Source organism: Trachurus japonicus, chromosome 18 (assembly GCF_045865225.1).
Source record: "Trachurus japonicus isolate A0001 chromosome 18, Traja_1.0".
NCBI lineage: Eukaryota > Metazoa > Chordata > Actinopteri > Carangiformes > Carangidae > Trachurus > Trachurus japonicus.
Genome location: NC_140924.1, coordinates 21,598,856 through 21,622,730, shown reverse-complemented (window position 1 = coordinate 21,622,730; position 23,875 = coordinate 21,598,856). Strand labels below are relative to the sequence as shown.

Sequence of the window (23,875 nt, the reverse complement as noted above, 5' to 3'; positions counted from 1 at the left end):
CATGAACGATATTTGATTTATAGTTTAAAAAAGGGAAGTTGTCTGGAAGTTCTTATTCTGTGTGTATAAGTTAGCGAAGCATCTGACCTCAGTGGACATCGTTTCTTGTGCCACATGTAAAAAAAACAGAGAGACGTGTTGGTCTGACTTCCTCTTCACACATCTGTTTGTTCCTCAGTTGCGAACAAGATGGAGATCAGCCTGTCCATGTTGTGTTCCTCCTCTCTGTCTCTCCACTGTGACAACGACACCACCAAGGGCTCTGTCCTTGAAGCGGTACGTTATTCATCCTGTGGACCAGACTATCACAGCAGCAGCCTGTGGTATCTACATGTCTTTTATAGATCCACTCATTCATCACATGTTTGTGTGACCCTAACCCTAACCCTTCTTATTTCTGTGTTTTGTGTTGCAGCTTCGTAAACGTCTCGAGCAGGTGTTGGGGGACGCAGTTGTCTGGTCCCTGGAGAGTTCAAAGAGTGAAAATGATGAACCTTAATTTTTTTAAGTCACATTTGAATTGGTTATGGGTTTTGTTGTTGTTGTTTTGTGGCAAATCAGAAATTATAATCAGTTTTTGTGGTATTTTATCAGAATATAATTATCTAATTTAGTCTCAGTCACAGTTCATAATATCTGCTCATTTGAAGTCTTTTATATTAAGAAATTGAATGATCAAGAATAATATATATATAAATCTATATCATACACTTTCATTTTTGTTGCTTTCCTGTTTTCTTAAATTCCTATTTTTTCCTGTATGTATGAAGTACAGTGATTTTGACCACCTATGGAAAATAAAAAGTCATTTAATCCTCCTTTTTTCTAAGTACAACTCTTTATATCGACAGCAAACAGATTTGATGGCAACTCAAGGTGGTGACCTCTGATAATGAGAAGATAATCGATACAGGGCAAAAACGAGGATAGTGAAAGAGCTGTAATTAAACACACACTCACACACAAAACACCTCCAGTTGATGCTGTTATTAATAGTTACAGCTGCTGTTTGAGTTCAGTGCCCTCTGCCAACTTCCTCTGTCAGAGTTTTTGAATGTGTAAATATGAGGAAGGGGTGGAGTGGTCACATTCAGACTGAAAAAACGTGTGATAATACGAAGTTGAGCTTTAATTATGAGACGAGCACAAGAAGAAGATGGAGCAAAAGGACAAAGAGCAGAAAACACCGACATGGATTCATCACAGAGACACTCAGACGAGGATGTGAAGAGGGAAACGCCAGCAGGTCGGTTATGAACAGCATCTCCTCACAGTGGTGGTGGTGTATGTACGACTTTAAGATCGATTTTCACTCTCTTAAGACTTAAAGTGTTAAGACAAAAGTGATTTTTTTTTAAATAATTTTTATATTTTACATCCTATTTCTACTTTTCTACTGTGTTTTCCTGGTTTTAAAGTCCATGTTTACTTTTTGAACTCTTTTATCCGAGTCAGAGGTCGAAAGGTCACATGGTTTATCATACAGTACGGGCAAATAAACATAAACAGTATTTATAGCTGGATAGTACTGAAACTAAAATCTAAAATCTGTTTTACAAAACACTATAACTACAAATAAAGCTGCTGTAATGATAGATAATACAACGATATCTTTTCCCCCCAACGGTCTCACATGCAGGATCCTGTCCAGTTTGTCATCTGATAACTGGAGTGTCTGTCGGCACGGCAACGGTGATTCTCTTAACTGGTCTCCTGTTATACCTGGTGTTAAGTGGTGAGTGTATAAATGCAAAATAATACGTTTTTGCTCGCCCTGGACTTTTACTATTTTATTGGACAGTTATTTGATTTGACTGCATCAACATCAGCAGCAGCAGGACCGGACCAGACGTCCAACAGGTCGGAAAAGGAGCTGCAGCAGTGTCAAAAAGAGCGACATGACCTCACTGTGATGCTCCACACCGTCACTCAAGGTGAGTTTATATTCTCCTCTCTGATCTCCTGCTGATGTGACACCCCCCAAAACAAAAATACAGGACCTGTCAGGATGCACCTGTCTCATAAACTTTATCCTATTGTGTGTGTGTGTGTGTGTGTGTGTGTGTGTGTGTGTGTGTGTGTGTGTGTGTGTGTGTGTGTGTGTGTAGACCCCCGGTGCAGTGTGTGTCCGGTGGGCTGGCTCTGGTGGAGGAGTCACTGCTACTTCTTCTCTGTGGGACTGGAGGAAAACCGTCAGTGGAACGAGAGCGCTGCGTTTTGTCGGGGACACAACAGCAGTCTGGCTGTGATCGAAGACTCAGCAGAGATGGTAAGAGCGCAAAGAGGAAGAGGATGGAGGCGTCAAATAGTGAGCTCAAGCCACAGCCCATAGTTTTTAACTCTTACACTGCAGAAAGAAAAACAAATCCAGTGGGGTCACACTGAAGATCAGAGAAGTTAAACTAAGAAGTTATATTTACAGCTGTATATATAAGATCTTAAATTAAACATTTTGAACTCTGATGTCAAGTCAAGTCACTTTTATTTCCGCAGCCTAATTCACAAAAAACAAATTTGCCTCAAAGGGATTCACAGTCACTTTACATATTAATACAATAAACAACATGCAACAGGGTGAAATCCAGACAGATGTGTGATAGAAGTTGTATGTAGAGAAAATACAACTGTAACATTACAAAACCTGATTTTTTTGATTTTTTTTTTAGATGATCTTAGATTTAAAGTTCACTAATTGTTTCCCCCTCTAGGATTTTATCCAAGGTGTGATGAGGAAGTTTCCACGACTCCCTTTCCTGTGGGTGGGGCTGACAGACTGTGAGCAGGAGGGGCGGTGGCTGTGGTGGGACGGGGCGGACGTCCAGCACTACATGCCGTAAGTTGAGATATTCTTCTTCTTTACACCAAAAATTGGTGAATTGTTAACCAAAACAAAATGTGCTTGTTAAATCATTGGTGATCAATAAATCAATACATTTGTCTTTGAATTTATTATCTTTGCAAGAAGGAAAAGTATTGATCGATAGAAAGTGTTCCTCATTTTCTACATCAATGCATTTCTATAGATCATTGGTTCCCAACCTGGGGCCCGGGCCCCCCTCACGGGGGCGCCAGAGATCTCAGAGGATCCGCAGAGCTTTGTCTGTTTGAGGATATCAAAATTATATTTGTGCATATTAAAATCCATTAAAAATCCATCTGTATAGAGTTTGTGGATGGGGGGACTGGCTTGTCTTGCGGGGGGCTTCAAGGAAAAAAGGTTGGGAACCACTGATCAATTAAGTTTATGCTAATTGAATTCAGTAGTTTATCTGAATTAGTTTTAAATTACACAATTATTTCCAGAAAAAACATGTGTGAAGTAAAAATAAATAAATAAAAACAAAGTCCATAATTACTAATTGTAATATTCAGTATTAAATCTACACTGCACAGCAACAGTGTCCTGCAATGAGCTTTACATTGAAAGTCAAGTCATGACACAAAACTCATACTGTATTTTCTTACAGAATAACACACAAATCTCATAATGTTTTTGTCCAATTTGTTTTTATTACAATGCTGTACATCCATATACATATATACACATATAGTCACATGCTCACACATGCAGCTTTATTCTAAAATTAAGAAATTACATGGAAGTGTTTCCTAGATTAACCAACACTTATTCTAAATGAATACTGATGCAGTATTATTTGGGTTTTGATGCTGAATTGTTGTCAGGTCAGATGGGCTTTGTGCATTTATTCCTTCGTTTGTGCACGTGTGTGTGATAAAGGGTGACAGTGGAGTGGGATGCTGATCACAGGGACTGTGCAGACCTGAGGGGAGCTGGGAGTCTCTTCGCTGCCAACTGTGAAGCGTACGGACCCTGGGTTTGTAAGAGAGCGTCCTGACGGCTGCACAAAGAACCACACACACATTTTATATCCTTTTTATTTGCAGTGGAAACACTTTTGCACACCGGTTGACAGAAAGGTGCGTTCTTAATATTGCAAGTAAGAAGAAAGTGTGCAGGAGTTTCTTCACCATATCCTTTTTATTTAGGCTACAATAAACCAGCACAGGACTGATGCTTCTCACCTACTGCGCCGCTAATTTTGAACACTGTTACAGAATTAGTGTGCTTCTCTCAAAGCGGCAAAAGCAAACTGAACTTTATGTTTACAAACCAACCTGTAATGTAGATTAATACAATTCCCTCTATGAAATGTTTTAGAAAAAGAACGTACAGAGTATAAGAAACATCTATTGGGTGCCTACGTGAAAGTGCCTATCTGTGTGTAGATGCAGGATGTGTTTATACTCATGTCAGCATGTAAACATAAAGGTAGAGATCAACTGAGTTTAGTCTACTGAGGTATTTGATATATATATTTTCTATATATACTATAATAAAGCTGAGTTTGTGTTGTGATAAGATCTGTTCATTTTTCTGTCAGTCATATCATTAGCACTTTGGTTTAGTTCAGTTTATGGAAAAGATGTTTAATTTAGTTTTAGGAATTTCTTTTAGCTGAAGACTCGAATTTTAAATAATAACATTTTATATCTTGCCTGTTGCCTTGTGTTTTTGTATATTTTGGCGCCTTTAACTTTTTTTCCAAGTCCAATAAAAGTCTTTTTTTTCTCAGTGCACTGAGATGTTTTCTGGTGGGATGATTGTCATGAGCGTGCGGCCGTCCAGCGGGGCGAACAGAGGGTACAGCTTCCCCCTGAAGGTCCCGGTGAAGGTGTAGATGTGTGACTTTGTTTCCGCGTTGTAGAAGGAGATCTGGCCTTCTTCGTAGTCCAAGTAGATCCCCATCCTCCGGGGCACGAGGCCGACCAGCAGCTCCACCTCCGGCTTGCTGCAGGCGTAGAACTGGTGCGTGCTGCGCCACAGGGCCCAGTAGCCGTGCTTCGGGGTCATGGGGAAGCGCCCGTGCCGTTTGGAGTCGGCGGTGGTCAGTCCGACGCGCCAGTATCCGTCGTTGGCTATGTCCACCTCCCAGTAGTGGCGGCCGCTGCTGTAGCCCTCCCACCCCATCACGCAGGGCCAGCTGTCGAAGCGCTCGGGGCTGTAGGGCAGGTCGGACGCTGCCGACAGGCCCTCCTGGACTTTACGCTGGTCGTCCGACACCTGCAGCCACGGGTGGTTGGTCATGGGGTCAAGAACCACATCAGCTGTTTGGAGAAAAACACATAAATTAGCTCATTATACCGTTAATGAGATGTTTGTAGTTTTGCAAATTATCATGGGAGATGAAAGAGGTTGAAAAAGTGTTGAAGGGTCTCACCTGCTGCACTGCAAATCCAACTCCAAACTGAAAAAAAGAGAGAAACAGACATTATAGTAGAGCAGCAGTGGGTGGATAAACAAGGGAAACATGTTCTAAAGGCAAAAGCAATAAAAAAGAGTCATAAGATGATTTCCATGTGAGGAAAAGAAAAGAAACACGCAAAGAAATAAAATTTGTGACGATGGCTTGCAACGACATATTGGGATTGGCATTAAGGGACCAATGGGGGAAAATAGGTCTACACAACAAGGAGTCACACTGTTACAAGCTGTAACTGTATATTATCTTCTCCTATGTGTCAAGATTCAAGAGATTCAAAATTCTCTGTATTGTCATTCTGAATAAACATTAATGTAGAGCAGAACAATTGTGAACATAAAATCACAGTGCTGAATAAAAATAGAGGGACTCCACTAATATATAAACATACCTATCTTTATTTATATTTATACATCCAATAAGGGACAAGTTCTTGCTCAATATTGTACATACAAGTAATAAAGACTGGGGACTGGGAGGTATTGCTGAAATAAACCTGATTTGAAGCCTGTTTCTCACATGATTGTGCACGTGTGGCTTGGGTAATGCACATTCGGTAAGTGGTGTGTGATTGTGGTGTTTAACAGCCTGATGGCAGCTGTGTAAACACTGTGCCCAAGCCTCAGACACAGTATACATGTAAGAAACACACCTGAGTTGGGGATGTATCTTGCGATTCCTGCTTTCCAGGTCCTTTGCTTTGCCAGCAACCATAACTGCGGCACCGTGCTCTGAAAAAAAAAAGGCAAGACACATCAAATGAAAACACGTGCAAAAGGAACAGTATTTGTTTTATTTGATTCCCTTATTGACCCCGCCACCCCCTTTCATCTCTGTTTCCTTATGACCGTGTGGTTGCGACTGTAACAGCGAGTCTCAACACTAAATGACAAATCCACGTGTGGATTCTCCAAAAAAAACACACATCGGCTGTATAAAACATTTTTTTTTTTTTAAAACACTACACAAGTGCCATTTGTGGATGCCAGTAATCAGCTAAATTAAAGAAGTTCATAATAACACACAACAGTCAACAGTAGCATGAAGTAAAAACCAAGAACACCTGCAATTTGCAACGTAGAATCGACCATCGTCTGCGAACATGGAGATATGCTATCTGCAGCCTTCACTATCAGTTATTGAGGGCACTGATCATCCACAGTTATCAGGGCAGAGGCAGATCAGGGTCATATAAAGTGAATCACTGGGTTCATGTATTAGGCACCTGCACGTATTCAGAAGAGCAGGGTTCACCCGAATCACACGTTACGTAAAGTGGTTTTGTAACCTGGTCATGTCGGGACGGCGTGATGATCGAGATACCGATCGGTTTCGATTTTCGAGTTTAAGCCTTTTCTTATGTTCTTCAACTTTAACCCAGGTGCAGACGTCTTATCAAGTAGCTTCCAAAAGTAAAGCCGGACACCAGGAAGTGGTGATTGACTTGTCGGGGACCTGGTCGCTCACCATGTTGTCCTCCTTGAGCAGAGACCAGGTGATGAACTCGAGCAGGGGCATCAGGTTGACCAGTCGTTTCTTCTTCAGCCCGAGCAGACGCAGCATTTTGCCCAGCTCCTCGCTCTGGACGCCACATTTCTGCAAACATAAATACTAAATTTAGTCGCAATATATGGCAGCAGCAACTCTTTGTGAGGATAATGAGCACTTAACATTCCCAGAAGTTTGTTGCACTTTTGGTTTTGGGTGCAGGGCTCCTCACCTCGCTCGCCGTCTGCAGCTCCTTGGCCCACTCCATCACCCTCAACTGTGCTTCCTCGTCGGCGCTCTTGTCTTTGTTTTCTTTGTCTTGGCCCACAGATGTCCACGGTGTGTCCTTCAGAATCTAAGGACATGAAATCAGCAGGTTAAGATTGATAAGTTTTTTTTGCAGCTTGTTCACACATACAGAGAACATCCATCGCCGTGCTGCACCTTGTCGACGTGATGGAGTTCGTCGGCCCACTGCAGGATCAGTTTCCTGCTCTCCTCCAGACTGCGCTCAGTCCGCCGGTCTGAATCCTGGTTCTTGTCGGTGTCCTCCTCCGCATGACCTTCACCATGCTACAACACAAGACCACACACACACAAACACACACCGTCAATCATACACTCTCAAAAACATAATGTTGTGTTACTATGATGTTGACAGAAATGTGAGTTTGATAAGGCTGGGACGATATGCTTTTCTCCCGATTCGATTCTTCTACGATTTTTTGGATGGTGATTCGATTTAAATTGCGATTCTACGATATTGCCGATTCTCTCGATTTTTAGTCTGCATTTTTAACATTTATCTGCACACAAATACTGCAGGAGCCTAAATGAACATACTCCATTATAAAGTGAACTTTATACCCTTATAACCCTTTTCAAAACCTGTACTCTCTGTATGTGAAAAAGGCTAACAAATGCACATTGCACAATATTTAAAAAAATTCAACAACAAAAAAAAAATTTAAAAAAAAAAATCGATTTTTGAAAAAAAAAAAAAATCGATTCAAAAATCGTCATAAAAAATAATGCGATATTTATGTGAATCGATTTTTTCTCCCACCCCTAGAGTTTGATGCTAAAACTCAGGAAAATCAGCCACAGACTCTTTCAGACCACAACCCAAAAAAAAGAGAGTAGAGATTACAAAAAGAGTCGACATGACGTCTTACAGTCCATGTTGACGCCCTGCCTATCTATCAGGCCTGTGTTACCAGGGCAGAGGGACAACATAGTCAGGTCATAAAAGCGTCAGCAAACGTCCTATCAGTGGTCTCCCACCCAATTAACACGACATGAACAAGCAAAGATATCATTTCCTTTAGTGTATTCAACCTGTGCAACCGTAAATCCCAGTTCGTATGAGCTCACTAATCTAAATGAAGCAATGTGTAATGGGAAATTCAATGTGTTTTTAATAGAGTGAACAATAATCTTATCTGTCCAACAACCTGCAGGGGCCTCCACATTAGTGTGATTAAAATGGAGCAATCAAAACTTCCTTGTCTAAGTCCAAACAAACAGCCGTCCACATGCCTGATCTGGTCTTTGCCCTCTGAATTTATACCACTATGTCGCTATAAATGAGTAATAAATCTAATGTGTGTCTGCTGTGCCCTTGATTCACATCCTGCCTCCTTCCCTCAGTTTCCTACCTTGCAGACTTGGTCCACCTGCTCTTTCCAGTATTGGATGAACTGTACACACTCCTGCAGGCTGCGCAGGTCCTTCAGGCCGTTCTGACGAGGATGTTGCTGTAGGAAACACACACACACACACATAAATACAGGTTTGAAAATGAACTCGAGGTAAAACAAAAGAGAAGCCACACGCAGAAACTGAGTCACATAGGAGGAATAAATGAAGAATATAAGTTTTTACCTGTGAGTTTTTGTTGTTTTGCTGGTTGTTGGTCTTGGCGGGTCTGCTGGGGACTGAGCTGTTGGCCCTGAGGTCTTCATCAGGTAGGGTCCAGCGTACCGCCCCGATGGAGCTGCTCTGGGTGACCTTCTCCTCCGGCAGCAAGCTCACCCCTGCAGGATGAAGCAGCACATTTATTATATTGATCCACATAGCTGATTTATAGCAGTAGATAATAAAGCGTCGTGATTGAATCCAAGTCCCACACTGATCAAAGGTTAAAAGTGATCAAAGTTACATGTTCCTCAAAAAGTAGAAATGACAGTAAATGAATATAATAATCTATACATAACTTACGTTTAGTTTTCAAGATGCTCTTCAGCTCCATCGTGGCGTCCTCACTCTAGTGAAAAAGAAATCACCAGTGAGTTTTAGGCTGTTGATTATATCAATTGATAATAATCATTTTACCAATGCATTGAATCTTAAAAAAAGTTTCTTGTTTCATTTCAGCCCTCATTGAAGTCTATAGTCAATTTGAAATTATAGCAATTTGTCATATCTCAAAAAATATTTCACTTAAAAAAAACGTAACTTAAAAGACTCAAGATTATCTTTATTTGTGAAGATAGTTAAAATAAGAATAAAAAATACTATTAAATACTAATATGAAAGGGCTACAGATGATTGAACAATGTAATATTATTGCTGTATAGGAGATTTAACGTTTTGCTGGGATTCATTTGTAAACACATATAGCCTAAAACATTTACTAATAACCCAAACAAAAAATAATCAATACAAATAAATAATTTATTCAATTGTGCAATGATCAAAACCAACAATACTTGGATATCAGTAAAAAAATATATATTGTAAAATATGTACTTTAAATTTAAAACAATGATTAAATATTATATATTAAACAACTCGAATACAAATGAAATATTCAGTTATTATGTTGCATGGTGATCAGCATCATTGACATTCACAGTAAATCCATGTGTAACCCATCCCGTCCTACCTTTAGTCTGAGGGAGCGGTGGTGCAGCTCTGCTGGCTGAGAAGACTGGACGGTCTCTGCTGCTTGTTCACAATATTTGTCCCTGCCTGTGTCTGCCTGATCTTTGGACTCATTTATGGCGTGTCTCTTTCTGTTGAGCTCATGAACATGAAACCCTCCGTCTTCCTGGCAGCAGCTGGCATGTTCACCACCTGTGATTCTCAATAGCAGTGATAAATCTGTGCCTATCACTCTGAGTGACGCAAATACTGGGACCTATGACTGGGACTCAGCCAAAGCATCAATATAAGTACTTATATATGAGCTTATGTATTTATTGACATGATATTAAATGCTTTTATAGTTAGTTAGTTTTTATATATGAACTTCTATATTTATTAACATGATCTGAACTGTAAATATTTCTACTGGGAGTTTAAGGGTTTTTAATGTCATTATGTCATTATATCAAGTTAAAATCAAAATCAAGTTAAAAGTTTAAAGGGGTTTTTTTAATTTAAAAAAAAGGATATTGTTGATGTTACCATGATCTACACACCTGTTACTATACACAATACTTATGAATATACCAAATGGTAGTAGACTGCACCTCTGCCCTGACTAGCACACTTAATATTATTGATGTTTAGTGTTATTTACTGTAATCAGTCATATCTCTTCTTCCCCAGTGTAAACCTCCATAAAAAGTCTTTAGCATTACGGGGAGGAACCTTCAGGCGTGTCTTATAAAATCATCATAAAACTATTATAAAGCTTTGATCACAATCTCAGGTTATTCTTCTTACTATAGCATGCACCGCCTCTGTTTTTCCTTATTCCACTACCTGCTTGTTGTGTAAGAGTCCAAGTGTCATACGACAGCAGGGAAATCAAAAATGACTCAGCTGAAACAAAATCGAACATGTTTTTGCTCGCCATGCTGTTGCACAGTGGTTTCCTGGTTAGCAACAGGAAGACACGTCAAAGACAAACTCATGTCATCTCTCTTCCTCTTCAACATGCATCACTCTGCCGCCCTTCACCGTCGGCCCGTCGGCCTAATAGGCCATAAATACATCACACTGGACCAGTCTGCATTTATTGCCTCTTGTGTGATATGTAGATATATATGTTTACAGTAGGACCATGAATGTGTGCCTAGATGTCTGGATGCATGCATGGCTGCAGACAGCCCCTGCACAAGACGAGGGGGGGGGATTTACTATATAACACTATTATGTAACGAGGCAATTCAGATAACGTCACATACAACATGAAAGAATAAGGGACCACAATCATCGTGGGACCATCTCACTGCTTGGTTATCGGTAACTTCAAAGTCAAAGTGTCAATTCAGTTTAATTACACTGGGAGTGGAAAACAGCATATTTATTTATTTGTTTGATTGTTTGCATTACTTCTGATTTGCCATTTTTGAATCCACGCTTATGTTTTTGTTGCAATTTTCCTTTAAAAAATTAGTAAAACTGTCTCAAGACCATCATTTTTAAGATGTTATGATCAAATTTTTAAAGATCCCACGTTGTAAAAATGGAAGATTTTGATTTTTTAAATTATAATTATTAAACAGAATGGCCAAGTTTTATATTAATATTGAAAAAGTATTAAAGAGCTCAGTTTACAGACAAATGCACACAGTCTGTATTCAGAAACTGAGCCTTAAAATGACCCATCAGGACTTTTTCTAACTTTGTGATGTCACAAGAAAGCAAGCTCAGACTCACAAGTCAAACTTCATAGAGAAGAAGAGTTTTACCTGATATCTGCTACATTTTTGTTCAATCACTCAGAAAACAGTGAGCCAACCAGAAGAGAGACTCAGACCCTCCTCTCTTCTGATTGGCTGACACCGACCTCGAGAGTTTTTGGTTCTCAAAACCACACATAGCCTACATCCTCTTGTGGATTAACATTTCAGAAGAAGCAGGGGAAGTGTAAATTATGATTATGGAGCAACAATAACAATATCAACCTTTAAACCATAAACCATGATCTAAATGGTTATGAATGGTTACACGGAGCTATTGTAAACTATCTTAAAAACACAAGGTCAAATTCCAGCACCATGATCAGCCAGTTACATCATACTGGCTTATTACGTCCAGGGAGCCAAGACCAAACCAACTGTTGGTGTGGGAAGAAGGTGTGGCTGAAAGTCCCGGCACATCTGAAAGCAAAGCTAAAAAAAAAAACTCTGGTACTGTGTATGGACAGGAAAAATCAAACCACTTCCTCTTCAAGTAGCAAGCAGTTTTAGATTTATTTGTCAAAATCAGGAAAATCTAGAACAAATGTAAAAAAAAAAAAAAAAAAAAAAGACAAAGAAAAACTCAAACTCAGTTATTTTAGGTTCTTTTTTTCTTCTATCTCTTCATATCTCTAAGCAGAAGACACTTGTTTGCATTTATAAAAGTGGCATCACATCTCTGATTCCGGTCCAAGTCAAGCTTCGTTGTGCTCCGTCAGGACACGACCTTACAAATATATACAGACAAGTCAATGCATATAAAAAAAATGAAGCGTATTTTGTACGAGATGCTGTCTGTTTTCAGATGTGCAGCTTCTTCCTCGAGTGCAGCCTTTTGTCAAACGTTCCCCCGTGAAATGTTTAGTTCCAGTTCTTGAAGAACTGCTTGAAGATGATGGTCTCCTTCCCCTGAGGCAGGATCTCCACCTGCAGGAACACAAAGAAGCACAAAGACAGGTGATAAGGAGGAGTAAATGATTTCAACATAAAGACGAGCCGCTGCAGGAGCCAGAGGTAAAACAACGTACCTGTGTCTTCATCCTGGGGTACTTCATTTGTTCGATGAAGCTATCCGCCATCTGTAAGGCCACCCTCTTCTCCTCAGCATTTGCTCCGTTACCTAAAACACATTCATACACAGTATTTATAATACAAATATATAAAATGTATCATTATTTTCTTTTTTTAATTTGATTTTTGGGCGTGAGGATAGTAATTACAGGTGGAAGGTATAAAATTAATATAGAGGTTCAACTTGGTTTTGCTGCTTTTATGTTTATTTCACTGAGCAGCACCTTCAAAATAAGAGCTTTCAATAAAAGATATAAAGTATATTATAGTTATTCATACTCGTTCGTATTCATATTCATACTTTTCAGAAGGCAGCAGCTGATTTCAAATCAGATTACATCAGTGGGCCCCAACCTTTTTTGGCTCGTGACCCCATTTTGACATCACAAATTTCTGGCCACCCCGTCAATCAAGATGCGCCAGCTCAGATATTTTTATATGCCGCATTTTATTTGAACACGATTTATATTCGAGAAAGTGAAAGTATAGAATACAGTTGTATGTGTGGTCTTTTTAATCATAATTTTAAAAAGAATAATAATTAGTTAAAAAAAAAAAAAAAAAGTAAATTTTTTATCAATTACTAGACATTTCAGGAGACCCCATTTGAATTTCAGGCGGCCCCACACGGGGTCCCAACCCCAAGGTTGAAAAACACTGGATTAGATGCTGCTGATTTGTTTTTGTTTTTTAAATGCTGAAACAGATGTTCACACATACAGCTGCTGCACATGAACTCTAAACGACGCTCGTTCAGCTCTCGATCTTTATTTTTCAACATTGCTTGATTAAAAATTTAATCTAATTAGATACTGAATATCGCCGGCATGTGACGACTATCACTTTCCCTCTGGTTTGCATTTCAGGCAGCAGAAGTTTGCTGGTCCGGGGTCAAGTGGTGTTTCCTCACCTTTCCAGACGAAGATCTTTCCGTTGGCGCCGTTATCCAGAATGAAGCAGTCGTCACGAACCAGCAGCTCCTTCGCAAACGGACTCTTCTCCGACACTTTGGTCATCGTCATGGAACCTGTCGCGTCGGACACCTGAGAAGTGAAAGCACACAGGTTTATGCTTTACACATTTTTCATTTTTATTCCTTTTTTAAATTGTATCACCTCAATTTACATTTTAAACCATGTATCAGACTCAATTGTGAACAAAAATAAAGAATCTGATGAGAATGTCAATGTAGACAGATATAGGCATCCAATAAGAAAAAAATGAAATAGAATACAAAAACATAAATAAGTAAATATGCAAATAGATAAAATATCAAACAGTGAAACGTGACCAAACCAAACTGACAGCTGCCTGACACTCAAAACCCTTCACAAAATAGGTTGTACAAGAGAAAGTACAGATTACTCTCCATCGTTTGCCTATAATTAAAAAGATGACTGATGTGGATGGTAGTTTGATATTCAAGTGCAGGTGAAGTTACCTTGTAGAGCGAGGCAGAGTTGGAGGCGTCTGCTTTGCTGTCGTCCTCTGGCGTGCTCTCTGCCAGCGCTGGCATCTGTCCCAGGACCTGCTCATCAACACAGCAGACGTTCAAGATCACAAAAGTGTATCTCTGATTTTATTTCAAAGGGGACATATTATGGAAATATCACTTTCTGAAGGCTCTTTAACATATATTTGGGTGTTTGTCTTGCCTTCCCGGCCCCCAAAATGCGAGAATTGACAAAAAAAATCTGTAATGTGAAGGCTCCCTGGATTGAAATCCATGTGGTTTTATGAGCTGTTCCCTCAGTTGACTTCCAGAGATGTAACTAGGATTCGAATTTGCATAATTTGCGGGGCGAGCAGTGGCGGATTTGCATTTAAAGGGACAGGCACTGAAACCAACCAGGGCTGTTTTGAGAGGATGAAAAGAGCTGTGATGTTTGATCCTTGGGGTATTTTGACCACAGCATGTCACAGACATGTCTTTAAGACACCTGGGAACTATTTTAATTTTTGGAAAAGGGGCATGATATGTGTCCTTTAAATCACGTTTTAGTGTTGATGAAGTGTCGATCATATGAAGGTTTTTTCTTCCAGTGTTTCCTGCACAAAACGCTGACTGAAGTGTGTATTTTACCTTGAGCATCTCCTCAGGCTCCTCCCCCTCGTTGGCGTCCACGATCCGGGCTTTACCGTGTCTGTCCGTGTCGCGAATCAGCGAGGCGATTTCACGCACTTTCTGCTTCTCGAAGATGTTGGCCTGTGATCCGATCCACGACACGATCGTCTGGATAGGAGAGAGAGAGAGAGAACACACACTTTACTTTCACGCAGTTCTAACTTCATTTCCACAAACATCAGCTCCATCACATTCAGATGCAGTTTGTGGCTGCACTTGTTGTGCACATCTGTCTTTATCTGTGTTCGAGGTGACGGCTCTCACCTCCCCGAGGTCGAGGATGAAGCAGTCGCCTTTGTTGAAGCTGCTCCACGCCAGCTCCACCTCCTTGGCACGGATGTTGCGCTTCCCTTTGATCTGGTACAATCTCTGCACCGTCCCCGAGCCCTGAGCCCTCCTGAAGCCCGACTCCACACCCCCCTCCTGAGAGAGACCATGGTTATTTATATTGTTATATTTTATATTTTTTATAAATGTTTAATAGATTTCAGGTTAAATATCATTGTGTATTTGAGCCAGATAAACGTCTTCAATGCAAACTGAGTGACCTAAATGCACTTTGACACAGAGGCAGGAATATCCAGGGTGCTGTAAAAATGATAAGTGGCTTTATCTGGCCATAAAAAAAGCAACTTTTGAATTGTGTTACTAACCTAATAAACATTAGGCAGGAAAAAATCTTTCCACCTATGTGTTTTTCAGGCGACAGTAGAAATATTTCCTCACCTTGTAGCTGACTCCTCTGGGGAACAGGGTCATGAACTCTGGGGACTCGTAGCCCTGAACCTGTCTGTGCTGGACGGGGTCGCCGCCCAGGAAGTGGTCCAGCTGGGTGGCCAGCATGGCACACGCCACCTGCTCGTCCCGAGACGACTTCTCACCTGCAGCGCAAGAGAGAAGACGTCAGAGAGGGAAGAAGTACAAAGATGAATGGGTAAAATCAACACTTTTTTGTTTGCAACACAACGAAACGATGGAGGCTCTGTGGTGCAGTTGTGAAAAGTTGTGTAATCCCTCTGGAAAAAGATAGTTTATGTTAGAGCCGAGATAACCTCTGATACTTATGACACCAAGCGGTTGATGTAGAGATAGAGGGAGGGAGGAGGGAAAGGAAGGTGAAATAAATACAAATAAAGTAAAGAAGAAGACGGAAACGTGAAAACACAAGGAAATGACACAGGGGTCATCAGCTGTAAACGAGGGAGGAAGGAAGGAGGGAGGGAGGAGGGGGGCTCAGAGAGAGAGGGACGCATGCTTGAGCACAGAGAGCCCTCTCCAAGCTGTGACAATCAGCTTAGTGTTACCTAAGCACCGGATACATGCTGGAAACAACGGCCGCATTTGAGTACTGTAACAGTCCTGCTGCATTTTTAATGAGCGCTGCTCAAAAACCGTCCCTCTTTCCCCTCGGGACTCCTCTTCTCCCCCCTCTCTCTCTCATCATCCGTCCGTCCCTCTCCTCCCTCCGTCCAGCCTCTCCGCTGCTGGCACGGAGATGCAGCAGGTCAGCGCCGTGTCTCATGTGTCATCACCGTGCGCTGGGAGGGTTATTAGCTTTTCAAGTGGTGCACTGGGACGGGCCCAGGAGTGTATGTAGTAAACACTGGACAATGGTGCTGCTGCTTTTGATGGACGGAGTAAAAGAGAAACACGAGAGGCGCTTTCTTGTTGTTGTTGTTGTTGTTTTTGTTCTCCTATGTAATTTCAGTGCAAAGTTAAAATGATTTAGCAATGGACTCCTTTCACATTATGTGAAAATAAATTAATCAAATAAATTAATCAGAAGTGCATCCTTTTTTTCGCCTTTAATGGACAGGAAATGGGAGGCAGAGAGGTGGAGAATGACACGCAGGACAGGGCCGCTCGACGCGGGATTCGAACTGGGGCCGCCTGGAGACTATAGCCTCAACTGGGCCCCGAGAAGTGCATCCTTTTTATTACACGTGTTCCTCTTCTGTTACGAAACCTGGTGCCTACATTACCCAGAATGCAACTGACAGTTCTGATAGAAAATCAGTAGTAGCCAGTCATGGAGTCTGCTAAACAAACTTCCTCTTTCACTTCTTTCTGACCCTCCACCCCCTTAGATTTACTTTTCATTTTCACACGTGACGTCTTCAGAGACAACTGACATTACTTGAGACACTTGATGTGTCACCTGTCTCCTCCTGAGAATCGAACCAATCAAAATCAGGTAACATTAACCAGACGTCCTGGGAAAGAACTTCAAATTCACAGTAAATGATCCAGATCTTTGTTGGTTCTTCCCTGACACCTGCTCCATCCCTGCACCAAGTTCAACGAAAATCACTTCAGTACTTTCTGCATAATACTGCAGAAAAAGCAGTTGCTATGAAGAGTTTGAAGTTTTCATGTTGATTGAAGTGTTTGGGTCATTGGTTTTGTCTTGAAGTACACACCATCAATGTATAAAGGCGTCACACACTGGAAGCTACATACTGTAATCCTTTAAAGGAGACATAATATGCAACCTTTCCACAAATTTAAATAGTTCCCAGGTGTCTTAAAGACATGTCTGTGACATGCTTCGGTCAAAATACCCCAAGGATCAAACATCACAGCTCTTTTCATCCTCTCAAAACAGCCCTGTTCAGAACAGCTGGTTTCAGTGTCTGTCCCTTTAAATGCAAATGAACCACTGCTTGCCCCGCCCCTTCTACCAGTACAGGTAGGGGTGGTATTATGCAAATTTGAAACCTAGTTACATCACTGGAAGACAACTAAGGTAAAACCATGTGGATTTCAATCTAGTGAGTCTGCAAATTACAGATTTTTTGTCAGTTCTCTCATTTTGGGGGCCGGAAGGCAAGACAAACACCCAAATGTGAAAAAAAGAGCCTTCAAAAAGTGATATTTCCATAATATGTCCCCTTTAACGTTGTGCCTCACTAACTCCATCATCACCTCTAAATTATCACTTTTATTTCTAATATGATACATATCTTATATTTTCTCCCCGTGTCTGATCGATGCACGTCACATAATCCAGATGTGTCTCCAGTCTCTCACCTATCCACATGTGCAGGTCCGTTCCCTGCTCGCCGCGGTTCTCCAACACCAGGTACGAGTCCCCGTTGAAGAAGGCCCCGACCTCGGAGGCATCCAGCGGCACCGCCTTCATCTTCTCCACCCTCCACACCCGCAGGCCCGGGTCCCGAGCCTCTGGGCTGAACTGACCCGGTGCTGCTTTGAATGGGAGCATACTGCAAGAAAAGAGGAAGAAGACGGAAACAACTGGTAAGACGAAAGGAAAGAAGCAGTCAGCTGAAACAGGAAGTGTAAACACATTGTGTCACTGCCTCCATGTGGGAATACATTTGTGGTTTTCTGAGTTGGAGTAAGGAGAAGTAAAAGCAGAAGTCAAACCCACGTTGGCACGACAAGTCACCGCCACAAGACGTGTGTCCATTTTTTGACTTCTTACATCAATTTAAGCTTTTGAACTTCCCCAATAACAAATTGAACTTCTCTCCATCCTGACTGAGAAGGTGGATTTAAGAGTCTCTCACTGTCCCTTTAAAGGGATAGTTCACCCACAATTCAAATTTCACTCATTATCTACTCACCCCCATGTCGACTAAGGGCTGGGAGAATTTTCCTCCGTGCCTTCTCTGAGTTACGGGGGGGGTCCGCACAGCAGTATTTGTCCATGGTTGTGAATGGTGCTCACTTTTCTTCATCCAAAAAGACACATCAAAAAACATCCAAATACCTCCATACTGCTCGTCTGTAATGTCCCTCTTGTATTGAAGCCCCGACATGAGAAATTGTTCCGAAAAAATTTAATAAGTCTATATTTTAAGCTTGTTTGTAGCGGAAGCTCCCAGTGTCTCAGTTACTGCTTTGACTGTGTCTGTGCAAATCTTGTGTGATTTGCAATGACCGGTGGATACAAGATACAAGAGGGACATTACAGACGAGCAGTATGGAGGTATTTGGATGTTTTTTCGTGTGTCTTTTTGGACGAAGAAAAGTGAGCACCATTCACAACCATTATATGGACAAATACTGCTGCGGCGGACCCCCCCGTAACTCAGAGAAGGCACGGAGGACTCTGAAAATTCTCCCAGCCCTTAGTCGACATGAGGGTGAGTAGATAATGAGTGAAATTTGAATTTTGGGTGAACTATCCCTTTAAGAAAACACAGGATGTGGTTTGCGTGATGAGTCCATTACACTTAGGAGTCGACACAAACGAGGGCTTGTGTTGCTGCCCTACAGACCACGAGCTACATGACATTACTCTTATGCAACACAACACCGAGCGGCCTGCAACGCCAACACGGCATAGCACAAGTGTCGTTGCACAACAGACAGGTGTGGCTGCAGCGTGTGTGTGTGTCCTGTGTGTGTGTCCTGTGTGCACGCTGGGTCATGTCGCTAGTGTGAATGATTGGGTGTGGACTCATATACGTTTCTCTCCCGTTCACACACACTGACATAAAAATAAACAGATGTTAATGTAGAGTAAGAGTGTGACCCAACCACAGCTCAGTCTGCTCTCACTCAAACCCACAGAGGTTTAGACACGGACGAGTTCCCGACAAACTCTAAATGTTTTTAACCAACCACAGTCGAAAGTCAGAGACAAATTTAGCAAATGCACACATTTAATAAGAAGGAACTGGTGACTATTGTTTAATATGTTTTTGCTTTTGTAAAACTCAAGGCCCACTTGCTACTATTTCCCATGCTTTCAACCACATGCTGCATAATGAACTGCAGTTTGATCAGTTTTTAGATAATGAGTATAACTAGGCTGTCGCTATCCACTGAGGAAGACCATGAGATCCGGTTGAAGGCTGCAGAAAGGAGTAAGTTGATCCTAATTTTTATTTTATGTTATTTTTTTTGGACAGAGTACTGGCTCCAAGGCCAAGAGTGATGTTTCACGCTCTCAATGGTTGTTGTTTGAAGACTAAACTTCATTCAGTGTCTTTCATGCTCGAGAGCTTTCAGCCTCATCTCATGGACTTCCTCAGCAGATGGCGATAGCTCAGCTCATCATGATGAGTTTATCTGAGGTGATGAGGTGGCGTTTCCTCAGTGGTTTGGTGACTCAGAGCGAGACACATGATCGACCATCAAACTGCAGGAAAACAAAAAAAAACATGAAACGTGACAGCTCCTGCAAAATCTGAGTAAGGCGCCCTTGAGTCCAGAATTCTTGTTTTGATGTTTTATAGTCAAGAATGAACTTTTTTCTCATTTGAATTTGAACATTGATAATTTTATATATCTGCAGTTTGGTGCTTCATCAGATGATCACAAATCTTTTCCGGGATGATAACAAACCAACATGTGAAAGAGCTACGTGGAGGTTTCCTGTCTTAATGATGGCTGTGATAGACTATTCTTCCACGTAAACCTGAACAAGGTTACACATTCAGATAAATATTATGGTGTTTAAATAAACATAAGCATAATGTAGGGTGGAGCCTTTACAACAACCTATAAAACAATCATCATAAAGCAGTTTACGTTTCAGTTTCGCAGCGAGGCAGGCGCCACAGCAGCAAACAATTAGCCTGATTATAGTTATTAGAGTGAAGACACCAACCCAGCATGCTCCACACTACTGTAGGCAGAAAATAAAATATTAGCACTAATTGCTGTCAGTCACACAGGATGTGAGCAGCAGCAGCAACACCCATCCCTCTTTTAGACAGATTCAGTCCAGATATATACAGTATGTGACATCAGATCAGACTTTCATAGCTGCAAGTAAACTGTGATCAATAAACAGGTGGCGTTCACTGATCAAAACAGCAGATAGAGAGGGCAGCGGTGGACTATATATAAAAAAAGGCAGAGTAGAGGAGGAGAGGAGCTAAGAGAGAGAGAGCGAGTCGGAGGCAGCACATGCAGGGGCCCTCGGGTTAAGGTTTCAGTGCTTTGACAGCCACTCCAAGAGTAAGTAAGGAGGCACAGAGAAAAGGCCCCGGTCCACTTAACTGTATGATCTCCTCTGGTACCTCTGCCATGCTGTCTGACTCCGGCTCCATTCTGCGTGTCCACTGGAGTGTGTGTTTGTGTGTTTGTAAGTGTGTGTGAACCCGTGTAAGTGTATATGTGTGTGTGTGTGTGTGGGGTTGTAAGGGATCGAGAGGTCTGCTGAGGAGGAGTGTTTGCGCTCTCCTGGCCTGGTTAGCTTATATGTGGGAGGTAACTGGAACCGGTGTGATGAAAGCCTACCTGCGGCCTGTGGATAGGACGCTGCGTGAGGACGGAGGGAGGGAGGGAGCGAGGGAGCGAGGAGGGGGGAGAGTGGTGGTTGTGGTGGTGGGGGAGTAGAGTCGGGTTCCTGGTTCCTGGCTAAAGCTAAACACCAAGTGGATAATTACTGGAGTGTGAGTTCATCTCCTCCATCTCCTCCATCTTTCCACTCTTCCCTCCTCCTCCTCCTCTGTCCAACTCATCTACTCCTCCTCCAAACTCCACCAGGACTTAACGGTAACACTTTATTTGACGCCTATCTCTATAACACATTATAACCAGACTTATAATGAGTTATAATGCAGTTATAGCACTGTATAACTATAGTTATAAACACTCATAAATGATCATAATGCTTTATAACAATAACCATAACACACTATAAAGCATTTTATCGTGACTTATAAGGTCAGGTATTATAATACGTTATTATTGTTAGTAACTTGCTATCAATGCCCGCATCAATAATGCATTATAAATATAGTTTTAATGTGTTATAATTGGCTTATAAACGTGTATATCTATCCTTATAAACACTCATAAATGATCATAAGGCTTTATAACAATAAGCACAACACATTATAGAGCATTATAACTCCATTATAATACTTGACCTTATAAGCCGTTATAAAATGCTCTATGATGTATTATGATTATTGTTATGTTATGGTAATGTACGAGTGTTTATAATGATAGTTATACACGTGTATAAGCCAATTATAACACATTATAACTATATTTATAATGCATTATCGATGTGGGCATTATCAGCGAGTAACTAACAATTATAACGTATTATAATACCTGACCTTATAAGTCATAATAAAATGCTTTATAGTGTGTTATGATTATTGTTATAAAGCATTATGATCATTTATGAGTGTTTATAACTATAGTTACAGTGCTTTAACTCATTATAAGTATGGTTATAATGCATTATAGAGATAGGCGTCAAATAAAGTGTTACCGTTTGGATTCAGGGTCAGTTTTATGTTCAGGTGTGAAAGATGCTGAAGTGTTTTGTTCCTAACCTGCAGCTTGTTCTTCATACTAGTGTCGACTGAGGCTCCTGGATGTTGTAGTACAAGTGTTACAAAACTAAAGCACTGGCTGCAACATAAACAGCTCCTATTGCAAACCACCCACCGCCCCTGATCCTGTATTTAGCACCTGCTGCTAATTCCACTATAATTATCATTCAATATTATCAGTACCACCATCCTTCACTGTGACCTACATCAGTAGTAGCAGTACAGTTGACATTTGCATTATTATGGCTTTCAGAGCCACAACTAATACTGTCATGCATGCTACCCCCCCCCCCCCCTTCTCCCTTTTACATTATACAGGGGACTATTGTCTTTCTATGTCAAGAAAAATGCTCAAACAAAAAACAAAACAAAAAATTCAATGGGAATAGATTTATAAAGGGGGTTGGGTTGGAGGCTTTCACCACCTTTGCTGAGGCCGATGTTGTAATCAACAACGGTCGACACTTTTCACACCTGTTTCTACTGATGCCAACCACACTGACCGTGAAACGTCACCAGTGTCTGTGGCTGTTAGCAGCTTTTGTTTATGAGTTTTGCATGTTGGGATTTGTGGTGATGACTCGTGGGTGTGTTGGCGAATAGCAGAAAAGTTCTGCTGCAGTGTGTCCGCTCTGCCACGTTGAAGTAGTTTCTTACATTTCAGATTTATGATCATGTGAAATATTTTTTTACTTAATCCTACAAAAGGGTTCCTGGTGGTGGTCAGTATTAATCCTGAAAGTATTTGTGACTCAATAGAAACGTAATAAATTAAATAAAATAATAAAACAGTACAACAACTATAATTTTACTGTTATTCATATTATTGTAACCTGAATATATTTACTTTAATTTTCTGCTATAGAGTCAGATTTGTAGGTGAAAACGAGGCAGTGGCAGAGGTTAGACGACAGAAAACGTGCCGTGTTGGCCTCGGCTACTGAGGCGGTCAGTGACGCCTGGATGGATGGAGGAGACACAGAGATGGAAAGAGAGAGCGAAAGAGAGAAAGAGAGAGGTGGAGTGGACGGAGCGGTTGGGATGGAGACACAGGGTCAGTGATAGGCTGCAGGGGTCACTGAGTCAATCAGTCATTCATGCGTTGACGAGCGGACAGAAATATGAGAGCGGACAATAAGCAGAGCAGCGGGCGGAGAGAGATCTGAGAGCAATCTGGCAGCTGATGATCAGAGTGTGTGTGTGTGTGTGTGTGTGTGTGTGGCTGGTTGCACAGTGCGATTATGAGATTAGAAGAGTGAAATCAAGACAGAGGATTAAATTGAGAGGCCTAGAGAACAAAGAGAAGAAGAAAAGACATATTTTATCATATAAAGGTTTAACTACACTTTTCCATTTGAGATTAACTGTGTTTTTTTTTCCATTATTATTATTATTTACACTGCAGCAAACTTCTACTTCTCCATCTACACTCTCCGAGGCTGATACCTCTTTAACACCCCACCCTAGCTTTAAGGAAGTGGTGCAACAGCAGCGTAGAGGAGCAGGAGTATGTGTAGGAAGTGAGACTGGGACACAGGGAAGGGGAAAGGTTGAGTTTTCATCAGTGAGAAACAGAAGCAGAAGCACAAAGTGTGAAAACTGAAAAAAAAAAAGATGCAAGTGAGACAAACTAAAGATTGATAGACCGTCCCGCCGGGAGAGGCTCCTCAGGAATGTGATGAGCAAACAGATAAAAAAGCATGGGAGCATGGGAGGAAACACAGGGACACAGATTCAGAGGGAAGCAGAAAACAGAGAGAAAGAGAGAGCAAATGGAGGAAAGAGGAGGATAAAGTTTGAGAATGTGCAGCAGAAAGTGCGACAAACAAGTATGAAGAGTCTCTTACCTTGGAGAGTGAGTTAGCGGAGCGACACAACACGTCTGAGCAGAGAGGGGATGAGGAAAGCAGTCACGCAGAGAGAAACACGTCCCTAAACACACAAATTCTCTCTCTCTCTCTCTCTCACCCCCTCACACACACACACACACACACACACACACAGATA

At 41.4% G+C, this 23,875-nt stretch overlaps 3 protein-coding genes across 4 annotated transcripts; 1 reads left to right on the top strand and 2 right to left on the bottom strand.

The window, feature by feature from the left end:
* Window positions 1-1,072: 1,072 nt before the first annotated feature.
* Window positions 1,073-3,908, top strand: LOC146969296 (natural killer cells antigen CD94-like). The gene is made up of 6 exons (XM_085759083.1): window positions 1,073-1,246; window positions 1,634-1,735; window positions 1,830-1,934; window positions 2,109-2,269; window positions 2,709-2,833; window positions 3,740-3,908. The coding sequence occupies exons 1-6, from the start codon at window positions 1,135-1,137 to the stop codon at window positions 3,855-3,857; spliced, it is 723 nt and encodes a 240-aa protein (XP_085615209.1). The 5' UTR covers window positions 1,073-1,134; the 3' UTR covers window positions 3,858-3,908.
* Window positions 3,909-4,012: 104 nt separating this feature from the next.
* On the bottom strand, window positions 4,013-9,708 carry LOC146969295 (uncharacterized). The gene is made up of 10 exons (XM_085759082.1): window positions 9,658-9,708; window positions 8,991-9,036; window positions 8,655-8,806; window positions 8,429-8,527; window positions 7,215-7,343; window positions 7,003-7,125; window positions 6,750-6,878; window positions 5,935-6,013; window positions 5,241-5,267; window positions 4,013-5,127 (listed from the first exon to the last, which is right to left on the bottom strand). Exons 2-10 carry the CDS (start codon window positions 9,019-9,021, stop codon window positions 4,592-4,594), a joined length of 1,305 nt encoding a protein of 434 aa, XP_085615208.1. The 5' UTR covers window positions 9,022-9,036; window positions 9,658-9,708; the 3' UTR covers window positions 4,013-4,591.
* Window positions 9,709-11,892: 2,184 nt separating this feature from the next.
* capgb (capping protein (actin filament), gelsolin-like b) lies at window positions 11,893-23,808 on the bottom strand. 2 transcript variants are annotated; one of them, XM_085759451.1, is made up of 9 exons: window positions 23,716-23,808; window positions 17,631-17,824; window positions 15,327-15,481; window positions 14,865-15,023; window positions 14,559-14,708; window positions 13,917-14,003; window positions 13,386-13,518; window positions 12,433-12,524; window positions 11,893-12,331 (listed from the first exon to the last, which is right to left on the bottom strand). In XM_085759451.1, exons 2-9 carry the CDS (start codon window positions 17,821-17,823, stop codon window positions 12,266-12,268), a joined length of 1,035 nt encoding a protein of 344 aa, XP_085615577.1. In that variant the 5' UTR covers window position 17,824; window positions 23,716-23,808; the 3' UTR covers window positions 11,893-12,265. The 2 variants fall into 2 exon arrangements, with proteins under 2 accessions (XP_085615577.1, XP_085615576.1); XM_085759450.1 differs by lacking the exon at window positions 23,716-23,808 and adding an exon at window positions 20,577-20,646.
* Window positions 23,809-23,875: the final 67 nt, after the last annotated feature.

What these genes read in the sequence shown, in the direction of transcription:
- LOC146969296 (XM_085759083.1), top strand. Translation starts at nt 1,135, where the DNA reads ATGAGACGAGCACAAGAAGAAGATGGAGCAAAAGGACAAAGAGCAGAA. An exon ending in GAAGAGGGAAACGCCAGCAG is followed by an intron (nt 1,247 to 1,633) that starts GTCGGTTATGAA and finishes CAACGGTCTCAC; the next exon opens with ATGCAGGATCCTGTCCAGTT. An exon ending in GCTCCACACCGTCACTCAAG is followed by an intron (nt 1,935 to 2,108) that starts GTGAGTTTATAT and finishes GTGTGTGTGTAG; the next exon opens with ACCCCCGGTGCAGTGTGTGT.
- capgb (XM_085759450.1), bottom strand. Translation starts at nt 20,626, where the DNA reads ATGGAGCCGGAGTCAGACAGCATGGCAGAGGTACCAGAGGAGATCATA. An exon ending in ACTCTGCCTCGCTCTACAAG is followed by an intron (nt 13,519 to 13,916) that starts GTAACTTCACCT and finishes TTCACTTCTCAG; the next exon opens with GTGTCCGACGCGACAGGTTC. An exon ending in AAAGATCTTCGTCTGGAAAG is followed by an intron (nt 12,525 to 13,385) that starts GTGAGGAAACAC and finishes AATGTGTTTTAG; the next exon opens with GTAACGGAGCAAATGCTGAG.
- LOC146969295 (XM_085759082.1), bottom strand. Translation starts at nt 9,021, where the DNA reads ATGGAGCTGAAGAGCATCTTGAAAACTAAAC. An exon ending in AGCTGCAGACGGCGAGCGAG is followed by an intron (nt 6,879 to 7,002) that starts GTGAGGAGCCCT and finishes TTATGTTTGCAG; the next exon opens with AAATGTGGCGTCCAGAGCGA. An exon ending in AAGATACATCCCCAACTCAG is followed by an intron (nt 5,268 to 5,934) that starts GTGTGTTTCTTA and finishes TCTTTTTTTCAG; the next exon opens with TTTGGAGTTGGATTTGCAGT.